Source organism: Aythya marila (genome assembly GCF_965140915.1).
Source record: "Aythya marila genome assembly, chromosome: 6".
Taxonomy (NCBI): domain Eukaryota; kingdom Metazoa; phylum Chordata; class Aves; order Anseriformes; family Anatidae; genus Aythya; species Aythya marila.
Window position 1 is genome coordinate 37,720,694 of NC_139047.1, and position 11,940 is coordinate 37,732,633.

The 11,940-nt window shown below is 37.1% G+C and overlaps 1 protein-coding gene across 1 annotated transcript in view; it reads right to left on the minus strand.

The window, feature by feature from the left end:
- NEB (nebulin) overlaps positions 1–11,460 on the minus strand; it is a 119,033-nt gene extending 107,573 nt beyond the window's left edge. The window contains exons 1-11 of the mRNA XM_082762888.1: positions 11,349–11,460; positions 10,586–10,619; positions 9,877–9,942; positions 7,060–7,104; positions 5,370–5,573; positions 4,324–4,431; positions 2,729–2,833; positions 2,303–2,407; positions 2,102–2,206; positions 1,294–1,398; positions 171–275 (exon numbers count right to left, since the gene is read on the minus strand). Coding sequence (XP_082619014.1) covers positions 171–275; positions 1,294–1,398; positions 2,102–2,206; positions 2,303–2,407; positions 2,729–2,833; positions 4,324–4,431; positions 5,370–5,573; positions 7,060–7,104; positions 9,877–9,909 — 915 coding nt within the window. The 5' untranslated portion in view covers positions 9,910–9,942; positions 10,586–10,619; positions 11,349–11,460. The remainder of the gene's footprint in view (positions 1–170; positions 276–1,293; positions 1,399–2,101; positions 2,207–2,302; positions 2,408–2,728; positions 2,834–4,323; positions 4,432–5,369; positions 5,574–7,059; positions 7,105–9,876; positions 9,943–10,585; positions 10,620–11,348) is intronic.
- Positions 11,461–11,940: the final 480 nt, after the last annotated feature.

An 11,940-nucleotide genomic window follows, 5' to 3' on the forward strand; every position in this document is an offset into this window, starting at 1 on the left:
ACAATGTATCAAGTGCAGTTACATTACAAATCAGCCACCCATGAAGTAGCTTAAATAGAAAAAGAGAAATACAGCAAGTGGAGCAGGAAAACTTGATCAGTATTTGCCGCATTAACACAAAGCAGAGGATAAAGCTGTTCATTTCAAGATTTTCTGAATAATTCACTTACCATACTTATATTTTCTGCATTCATTTTTGCAACTGCAACATCGTAGCAGGGAGTTTGACTCCACTTGCCTTTGATCTTGTTATTATAGTCCTCATGGTAAATAATCTATAATGAAAAAAAAAAAAATCCCCAGTTCAATTTTCACTTAACAAATTTGTTTTTAAAGTCTTCTTATTAAATTTGCTCCATACTTTACATCTGCATTATAACCACTTCAGCAGTTACTGTCAAAATAACCTGACATATGATTTCACCTAATGCTCCAGTTTTCAGTTATTTCCTTTGGTACCTTCCCTTAACCAAAAAGTAATAGGTGAAATGTCATCTACTCCGAAAGACTTAATAAGAAATACTCTCTGTGAGACATCATTAAGTTATTCCTCCAGTTGAGTTATGTTTTCTCACTAGTCACATAATATTGGTGCATAATATTAACCATCAGTTAAACTAGAATTTATTGTTATTCCTGCTGGAACTTGTTATAGGATGTAAATGGAAAATCCTTTCAATATATGGATTGGCATGGTGTGTGTGATTTCTGTTAGACTATATTCAAGCTGATGGAAATCAAGTATAAACTGTTTATACAGAAAGTTTAAAGCATTTTAAAAAACAGTTACTTTAGCAGTAACTGCTTAATTAAACAAAACATCTTATTGATTTTTGACTCAGTTTTCCAAATGCATTTTCAGCCACAATTGCTTTATCACAAAAATACAACTTCTTCAATGCCATTTCAACTGTTAGCACATTGATAAAGAATGTATAATGCCAAAAATAACCATTTTTTTCTAAATTTTATTGTTTTGTAGATATACAGGTAACTATTTTATTAATTTCAAAGCAAGCAACTCATTTAGAAAACAGATATATACTTATATTTCACTGTTTACTTATAAGAGAAGAGTAAAATGGATTTTTTTTCTGCTTTCTCTTGTAAACATTTAAAATGCAAAGTAAGAGAGAAAAAAAAAGAGGAAGAATGGGAAGCAATGTGTATGATAGAAGCAAATGTTTTGTGAAAGCTAAATTTGCTGACTAGAATGAAGCTTTCTTTAAGTACCTTTTTGTCTCTCTAACCCAAAAGGAAGATTTCTGCAAAAGAATTCTGCATTCTACTCACATCACTCAGCTGCCTCGTCACTTTCTTGGCTTGTTCCACATCAGGTGGATCTGGCAGAGAAGTATATTTAGATTTTCGTTCATCGTGCCCTTTTTTGTAGACAATCTGAAGATATGAAAGAGGTAATTGGTTACAGTAAGTACCCACTCAAATGACAACAGAGTATTTACTTTTAATTCTGCTAACACCACCATTAACTAATACCGGTCTGTCCACAGTTGCTGCAGCTTAAAATCTTTCAATCACATTTATTCTGGAGAAAAATAACATGGAAAAAATTTCTTGATAAAAGACATCAAAAAAGAAACAGTTCCCTAGGAAAGTTTTCAAGTATACTACTCTATTTCTCATGATAAACGAGACATCTGCAAAATTTGTGGAAGTCTTTATGTGAAACCTGAAATTTAGTTGAACAGTTACATGTCTGTGTCAACAGGAGTATCAGCAAATAGAATCCTGAGTTTGCCTCACAAACTCCTGAGTTTTCTTATTGCTGTTTTAGAGATACAGATTTGTAGATCCATCACAAAGCCCAGTGAAATGGGCTTAGAACCAACCTAGAGTTTCTCAACACATTTTGAGAGACAGAGGTCTTCTTACTGATTATCTCAGATCTTCAATTATTTCACTCATAATCCAACATCAAATTGCCAATAGAATACATACTTCTCTACTGAAATAGCACTACTGTCAGAGCTAACTATTAGTGCATATCTATGCATTTTTATCTTCTTACAGAGTCCACCAAGAAGCCTACCAAATTACACTGCTGCAGTGATCCACCTGTCTATCAGGCTTTAATACTTACATCACTCAGAGTCTTCTGAGCTTGTGCCACCCTTCTAAGTTCTGGGCTGTCATTGTATGGATAGAATAATGTTTTGTCTCCTTCCCAGTCTTCTGTATAGAGTTTCTTAAAAACAGAAAAATGCCAGAATACAGAATGAATTAATATCTGATTTGGAATGTTTCTTAAACTTCAGCTGCATAAACCTGTGATTTTTCTTACCTTACTGAACATTGCTGTATTTTTTATTGCATTCACAAGCTCTGGGGCATCAGGAGGAAGTAAGTACTTGTCCTTGTTCTCCTCCCAGTTCTGTTTATATAAGACCTGCACAGAAAGATCAGCAGGTTGGTTACTCTAATAGTAGAAAAATATGTACATTTGTTAATTTGTTGTTAGCCTGCCCTAAAGATTTTTGCAAAGTAAAAGTCTCAAAACAGTCACATTTAAAGACATCAACTGAAAACATTTAAAGTATTTATAAACATTTAAAGTATTGATACTTGCTTCGATCAGTTTCTTTTCCAGTGCTTGTAAACTCTTTTAGAGATACTGTTTCAGCACCCTGAGCTCAGAACCTTACTTCTATCAGTAACTCCATGATCCATTAATGTTCACAATGCTCCCAGGAAGTTACAACTTGCTCACCTTGCTCACTTGCTGCGATACTTTCTTTGCATGTTCTATATCCTTGGCCTTTTCATCGACGTGGCAAATAGTTCTAGCAACTTCACCAGCCATGCGGTATTTAACCTAGATCATACCAAACAACATTTATATTTACAGCAAAAGCTGTCATTTTTTAAAAAAAAAAAAAGCAGAATATCAATATTTGAACACTTAATACTGCAAACAGCCCAAATCTGAATTCAGTAAAGCATTTAGGTACATGTATGTGATTAACCTTTACCGTGGACTAGCTGTCGCTGAGAAATAAAACCTATGGAAACAAATTTATTTTGCGAATTAACCAAGAAAGAAAAGCAGCTCTGAGACTCTGTCAAGAGCTGTGAACCCAAGTGAGACGTAGTGCCCTTCTGTAATGCTGTAAACAGAGCTCTTTCCAAGAGTACTTCCATCCTGCATAACGAGATAGAGAGATCCCCATGCTACATATTATGTCTTAATTTCACAGTCCATTACCATGGACCATACACTAGCTGCAGTTCCAAAAGCAATATAGCCACACCACCATGGCAATCTTGGGCACAAAATGATCCTAATGCAGTTATACTACTCCCAGCTTGACAGCAGGGTCAGTCAGTCAGCATTGGTGCGTGGACTGCTGTACCACATTCCTCAATATATCCCAGATCAGGAGTGGAATAGAATTTAGTGGATGCTCAGCTCCTGAACACCGGATAGATTAGGTGTCTCCCCTCTAAATTTTAGGGATTGCCATTCTTAGGGACTTAACTCTCCCTATTCACTGTACAAAGAATTAAAATGCTTTGGTAGGCAGCTTTCAGTTTCCCAAACTGTGAGTGTATTGCTGAAAGGGAGACTGGAATTGCTTAAAAGAGAGGAGGAAGAGGAGCTAGCTTCCAGAACTTTAAGCATTGCATCAGTGGGGCAATTGTGCCTAGGCTAGCTTGCAAAAGTAAATCACTAAGATTCACACAGAGGGGACAAAGAAGGAGCAAAACACCTTGGAAAACCCAATATTAAATCATGAGATGTACAGAAGTTCATTTTGCAACACTTGGAGAATTTTAGTATCATTTTTTCCAGTTTTTATGAACTGACTTTCCATTGCTTTATGAAAACAAAGATGTTTAAACATGTTAGAAGTAAAATTCTATGGCTATTCACCCAGCACTCAACTTAACCTCAACAAAAATTTGTCAGGCATATCATCCACGATGACTGCAGGACATACTGTGTTGTATCTTCAAATTCAATAATATCAGCATCACCGTCATCTCTTGTCTGTAACTCCTGATCAGAATTTTTCAAACCTCTTTCTCCACAATGAAACAGGACTATTATTCCACTGGTCAGGAATAATCACGTCTCCCTTACTGAAAGGCCTAAATTCCAATCTACATCACAGAACTCAGATTGTCATGTACTCTGTATTCCTTGCTCTTGTAATCTTGACGGTTTCTGCTAAACATTCAGGTTGCCTCATCAGCATATTATCAAAAAAATTATCACTTCTTATCTAACATTTAAAATTATGATTCAATTGGCTTCTTTACTACTCTATGTTTTTTTTTTTTCTTATGACATTTGATACCTACCTCACTGAGCTGGTCTTGCACTTTCTTGATTCTCCGAATTTCTGGGGTATCAATTGTGGAAGCATATGGCTTTCCTTTTTCTTTTCTAAATTTTTCTTTGTACTTGTTCTGAAAGAAAATAATGACTAATGTAATTAAGACACGTCTTAAAACTCTGGCAGAAATGTAAACAACAATTATAGATGTATTCATCTGGTTAGTGTAGGAATTTTGGACAGATCATTGACTCGCACAAACTGGCATTACTCAATTACATTTGCAGAGTTATGCTTATTTTAACCAACTGACTTTCTTCCATCTGACACAATGGAAAACATCCATTTCTATCTTTAGCTTGTTTTGGATCACTTCTAATTGAGTTTATTCTCATTAGGAGTTTGGTATTAATAAATATACAGTTACTTGTTTCAGTAACCAAAGATAAAGAGAATTGTTGCGTGAGCCTAGCATTCCTAGACCTGTGATCTCACATAACCCTTTAACAGTGAACACTGGTGAGTAACATACATAAAGGTTTAAGAAAAAGGATCTGACACCATCTTACGTACGTGAAGTGCAGTTGTTTTCCACCCGTTAAAACACATTACAGTACTGAACTACTGAACTTTAGTTTCCCATACCAGGAATTTAGGTAAGTACTTGTTCCAACATACAAAAATTTTTATTTGATGCATAGAGGGGTAGAGAAATATACTACTATAAAAATATTGAGGTTTGAATTCCAATAGACATGGGCTTCTGTATCTTTGAGTATCCAAGTCAGATAGTGCAGGAGTCCTATTAACTGACATCTATGAAGATATTCAGACATCTGCCACAAGCTAATTTTTGTGCTTAATTACTTAATGCACCTAAGCAGGAAATGGGCAAGGCATGGGTTAATTGAAAGAAGGAAACTTCCTGCTCCAGGCAAATAGCACTAGTACACATCATGAAGTGAAATACAGATGTAGTGAAAATAATAGCATGAAGGTTTGCAACAATACCTATTAAACATTTTTTTATATTGGTGTTCCTAAACAAATAAAATACATGGGACAATTTACCTCACTGAACAGGTCCTTCATTTTATTGCTGTGTTGCAGATAAGGTGTCAAAAACTTAGATGTGTCCACTTTTGTCCGTATCGTCTTCTTTCTGACTGGAGGTGCTGCATCCTCAACAGAAGGTTTTTCATGCTCAACAGTATAGGTGACAGTTTTAGGACCTGTGAAGTCTGTGGTAGTGGTCTCAGTGATCTCAGTGATCACCTGGGAATAAAGAAAAAATTACTTGCTTTGCAATTATAAATCTTTTTCTTATCATTATTGTATTTATATTTTAATTATATTTTAATTTTATCATAATTTTCCACCTCCTCTGCATATACAAGGATGCTCAGTTGCTATCAGAAACCACTTACAAAGTGGAAAAACGGTGCCACGTTTCCTATTGGGAAAATATTCATACTCATATGTAATTCACCTTTCCACAATCCTGTTTTCAAAAACTGATACACATCAGACACAGAAGTAATCATGCTATTGCTCCCTTTAAATCCAGTCTGGCTACAGATTTTAAAACACCTGATGAATTCAATGGCAGGCTTCATCTTAAAATTAATATGATATTCTTCAAAAGTATAGTCCTAGTCTATTTGCTCAAACAGTATTCATTGAATTATATTTTGTTAAATTAAAACTATAGGAAGACTTTGGGAACAGATCTTTTGTTTGTCAGGAAACACACATAAAGTGAACCACTAAGCTTCTGTTTCAGCCTTAGTCTATGTCATAAAGAATATTTCATAGTAGCATACCAAAGAATTTATTATATTTGTATTAAAAATATAATATATACTATATTCATTTTTATATATTATATATAATATATATAGATTATATAATCTATAATCTATAATATAACTCCTTGTTAACTCAAATATTTGTTACCAGTGACATGAAAAAAATCTGCAAATGACCACAGTTAGATTACACAAGTAAAGGGAAAAGAACTAATATGCAAACTGGTTTCAGGCAGAATCTTTATGTATTTCTTTTCCTAAAAATGTTACATACAATGCATGCATGTCCCTATTGCTCATATATACATATCTAGTCACATCCTCAATAATTCTGTTCATCTTTCATCTTTAACACTAATAATTGTGTGGTTTGGGGGTTTTTTGTTTGTTTGTTTGGTTGGTTGGTTGGTTTGTTTTTCAATATGTTACCTAAGAAATCTTTTAAAGCCTGTTTTTCTTGTTAATAACAAGAAAAAAAATAAAAATATTAAATAAATAAAATAAAATTCATTATTCATTAATAATTAATTAATATTCATTAAAAAAATGAAACCTGTGTTTCATTTTGTCAGCTCCTGTGTAAATTTAGCTGCTGGGCAGATGACACAGTGCAGAACAAAAACAAGCATAGTCGTTTCCTGACGGACACATCCACAGTTCCTTCTGATGAAAACCAAACAGTGGCAGGTGGCAATTGCACACATCCAAGTCTAATCCCAACTGCAGTCCAGAAAACAGATAGGACAGATACCCTGCACAAGCTAGAAGTCCTCTTGGTCAGTATACAACAAGGTCTTGGAGAGGAAATAAAGGATTTAAGAAGGAACTGTTCACTGATAGTTGTCTGCTTGCTATCAAAAATGAATCCTCAGAACACAAAAGGTCACTAGTTCAGCTTTGTATATTAATTACATGCATATATAGATCACATGCAGTTTCACAGGAACTTTTACCTCATGTGGTTCACCCTCCTCAATAATTGTCTCCTCAATGTAGTACTAGTAAACAAAGGAGAAAAAAAAAAATCATTGTTAGGCCAGATCATACAGAATAGTAAGTTACAGCTTCTCTTAAAAGGACTGTTTTAAAAACACACTTCTGGAGAAACACAGCTGTAGTTCATAGGTACCTATCCTTGATGATATTGAAGATCTTTTAATTTTTTGCATTAACAATTGGATTTTTTCTGTATGTTCCTGAATCTTCAATGCATTCCAGAAATCTCCTAGACTGCTTGCACGCAGCCACAGTGCCCTTCCAGCAGGCGTTGGGATGATTAAGGCCATCCCTGAGCACAAGGGCTGTATCTGTGAGGATTTCTCCAGCTGCCTCATGAAGTGCCCAGAGCGCTACACCCACTCTGAAGCTGCAGATCTGCAGGTGAAGCAAGGACCTTCCTCCTTTTGCCACAAGCTTCCAGCCTTCTCCATCCTGACAGCCAGCCCCCATCCCCTGTTTAACCAGGGTTTCCAGCTGGCACTCCCTCCCTGCCATGTGTGCCTCAGGCTCTCGTTTCTCATGACGGTACTGTCAACTCTTCTCTTCCCTGACGGTGCAAGTCCTGCTCACATCTCCCTTCATCAACCTGCACTGCCCCTCCGTGACCTGCCAGAGCACGGATCCCCTAGGAAAGACGAAGGCTGGGCGCTGTGGCAGGCAGAGCCTCAGCCCCAACGGGGAGCCCGCAGCCGCCCTGCCGAGGCCGTCCCTGGGCCACACAGCAAATGGCGGCCGCGCGATGGCGCCATCCCGCCTGCCCGGCAGCCCGCCATGGCGCCGCGGCAAATGGCGGCGGTGCTGAGGGCCGGGTCCGCAGCCACACTGATTACCTGACAGAAATCAGGTAAAGGTGTTGCTGTGGGAGCGAGCAGCAGTTTTATCGAAAAGGTATTTAACCTATTGAAAAGGTATTTAACTGAGGTTACCTTTAGCAAGGTAAAAACTTAACATGTTACCTTTGAAAGGCTCCTCAACAATCGTTTGCTCAAGTTCACATGCCTAAACTGCAGGAACCAAAAGCTCTTTGAATCAATTCGTTAAACATCTGACTAAAATTTAAGCCCTTTTCACAAAGTTGTTCTTCAGGCCAGGTTCACGTCGCTGGCTGAAACTTTGCAGTCCATCTCTTAGTTTTGTTTTTAGGCAGTTTCTGCTTGCTGACTGTAAGGTGTTTGAACCACCTTCCCCAAATTCTTCAGTTATTCAACACTAAAAGGTTTGCATCATTTCCTAATTTTTGTACATCACAAGCGGCTACAGTGTCCTGTGCAGACTAACAAATCCAGAGAAGGGAAATGCAGTATCTTAAAATCCTCAGCATTGCCTCAGCCACTCATTATTCAACCATAACATTCTACCCTTTCTGAAGACAATTCTCTGATAGAATTCATATAGGTTTAAAATAGAGGATGCATATAGTTTGAAAAAAAATCTGGAAAGGATTAATTAGCTTTAAGATATACCAGATGTTATTGTTCCTCTTTACTTTCTCTCTTTAAATATATTGGGGGAAGCTACTACACAACCCTGGTCTGCCTTAGCGATGTGCTCACAGGAAGGCAGTAATCAAAAATTAAAATAAATAAATAAAAGATTAAACAGACCTGTGCAGACATAAAGCCTGACATATAATAAGTCCAGTATCGACAAATGAACTTTGACAACAAATAAATATACATTTTATTACAGAGCGCACACAATGCTCAGGAAGCATAGTCATAACCTTATAATATGAAACAATGAAGAACTAGTGTCTTTTTGACTAGGTTGTACAACATGTGTGTGTTTCAATGGTCTTATTTCCCAATACATATTTAACTAACTCAACTAGCAAACTGTATGACTTCATTCATTATTTAAATGTTTTGAAATTGGCAGCCAGGGCTCAATGTTTTTATACCGCCTGAAATCAGCAACCCATTGAATTTGGTGTGGAAATAAGAGTTGTGGGACATGTGTCTGCAACTCATGTTTATTTTCTTCCTCAAAGAGCCAAGCGGTTTGTTAGAATAACTGATACATTTAGTGATACAAATTTTCATGTCAGATGGTAAGAAAGTAACAAGACCTTTCTTCACCTTGTATATTCCCACAGCATTTGTTCATAACAGTAAACTATAGTTTCTCTAGTTCCTTGGGATTCCTTTAATCCCATCATTAAGACTAAATACTTAGGTGTATAGCTGTCAGTTTAAATGCCCAAACAGCAAATGAATCCCTGATGCAACTCCACAGATACCTACACAGGTTTAGGTCTATCTAATTTAGCTCCATCTCTGCAGCTTCTAAGACTAAGTGCACTACTGGTCAATAGTATGTTGGAGGGGAAAAACTGCTTTATCTTTGCATTGCAGTGGGCAGACAGACAGAAGCCAGGCTAGACAGTGGCTTCCAAAGTCATCCTCTCTAGCATGGATTGGATGACAGAGGGCAAGCCAGGGGGAAAAGGAGATGGCCCCCTGCATCTATAATTATGCAGAAGTGTAACCACAAAACCTCGTGATGGGGGTGTGGGATGGTTACAATCCTTTTTTAAATGCAGAAACTATGACAGGAAGCAGAAAGATTTTGCTCCACTGAGAGCAACATTATGCTGTTGTTGTTGTTTTTTACTGATCAAACCATTTAGCAGATATCTAATCAAACCCTAATCTTCAGAGAGCAATCAGAAGTAACCATCTATCCTCATGAGCAGTGTCTTGTTAAAGTAGTTAATATAATCATTCACAAGGCAGAAAACAATTAATCCGACACTCAGATTTTCTTCTTACCTCCACAACTTCCTCATATTCTTCCTCCTCCATTTTGAGGGTATTCTTCTGTCTTTCCCCCACTCACTGGTCATGCAGTGGATGAAAGTATGAATATACAGTATTAGCCCACAACTGACAGTGAAAAGCAACCTGTCATGTTCATAAAGTGCATGGGTCACAGTAACTAGCAAAATTATTACACTGTTATTGGCTGATCAATTGAAGAACTTGAACAACAGAAAGAACTAAAGTTGGGATCTGCCATTACTTTGTTTTGGATTATTATAGGAAAATGTTAGATTAAGTTTCAAGCACCAATCAATACCAATATCAGTTGCAATTTTGGACAAATACTTTATTAGTTGTAACACCTATACTAGAATTCAATGAAAACTATTAAAAAAAAAAAAAAAAAAAAAAAAAAAAAAAAAAGAGGAAGAGATTTCTTGAAGTATGATTTGATTTTTTTCCATTACAGCAGTCATATGAAGGTTTTTCTTTGAGACTATTCTGTACAATTTGGTTGCATTATTAAAACTCTTGTATAAATGGGAGCTTTATCTGCATGTTCTGCTATATTAATTCACATATAGAAATATAATGTAGAAAGAGATTGTAAATGTAAATTGTTAAGTGACCTTATGTTAATTGTTAATGAGGCAATTTCACTTTTCCCAGCATTAGCCTATGCATATGCTTTTTTTTTTTTTTTTTTTTTTTTTTTTACCTCCTGTGGCTTTTTTCTCTATATTTCCTCAGACCTGGAAAAGATGAAAAATCCACTGAATTGGCTGAATTACAAAGTACAGATTACTGTCCAAACCTCTAAATGAACTAATTAACAACGATTTTCCTTTGCTGTGAGGCACAGTTACAATTTTCCACCAGGGAATATAGCCCCGTTTCTAACGTCGGTACGGGATGAGGCTTTGCAACAGCTGTTCCTGAGTCCAAAGATATTTGCCGTGTAAGCTAATACTACCAAATGACAGGGGGGTTTTGTTTAGCTGGCTAAACTGCAATTCCTTCTGAGGCAAGTGAAGTCTAGTAATGCAGGTTAAATATAGGAACATAGGATACTGTCCCTTTTTAGTCCCAATATGTTGAGAAAAAAAGTATATATATTAAAAAAATTAAAGCAGAATATTACCTCATAAAATAAATGAAGAATAACTCAGTCAAAAATTGGCACATCCTGTGATAAAGTAGGCAAAAGTTTATGAACAACTGTGCAAGAGCAGTAGGGACTTGCACATAAGGAACCTCTCTGTACAAGTTGTCACGATTATAACCTTCAGTTGCACTTCCAAAACCCAGTTTTGGGCCCTTTTCTCTCACTGCAGTTTCCGACCAGTCAGTTATTCGGCCAGACAGAAAATCTGATTCCCGTGGGCAAGGCACAACTGCTAATTTCCGAAACTACAGAGTCAGGAAACAGCTTTAGATCCTAATCTAAGGAAAAGAAGCCAAATGTGATTAGATGTCCTTACCAGCAACATCTAGTAAATATCCTTAGGAGCAAAGCCTCTCCAGTCTTCCCTCCTGAGCAGTGCTGGGCGAGAGCGAGCCTGGTACATCAGCTCCTAATTACGCATGTGGCCAGCACAGCCAATCTGGCTCCAGCCCGCTCCAATTTCAGCCCTAAATATACTTGGTGACCCCCGAGGAGGCCACCTGTTCTCAGCAACATGATGGAAAAGGGAGCTGGGCTCTTCTGTGCTCCCGAGGAACCCCAGGAGATACCACAGCTCAACTGAACTTCACCGGGGCTCCGCTGAAATGGATCCCAAGGCAAATCCCAGGGAGCATTTGAACAGAAAATAAAACATATTGTTTTTTGTCTTTCAGAATTGATTATGAGTTTGAATTGACAGGGTGGATTTACAGCCTTTATTGTACCTGAATCAAAACTATCCAGTTATCAAAACTGTCAGGGGCTGTAGTGATAGGGCAAGGGGTAAGGGCTTTAAGCTAAAAAAGACTAGAATTAGATTAGATATTGGGAAGAAATTCTTTACTCAGAGAGTGGTGAGGCACTGGCACAAGCTGCCCAGAGGAGCTGTGGATGCCCCATCCCTGGAG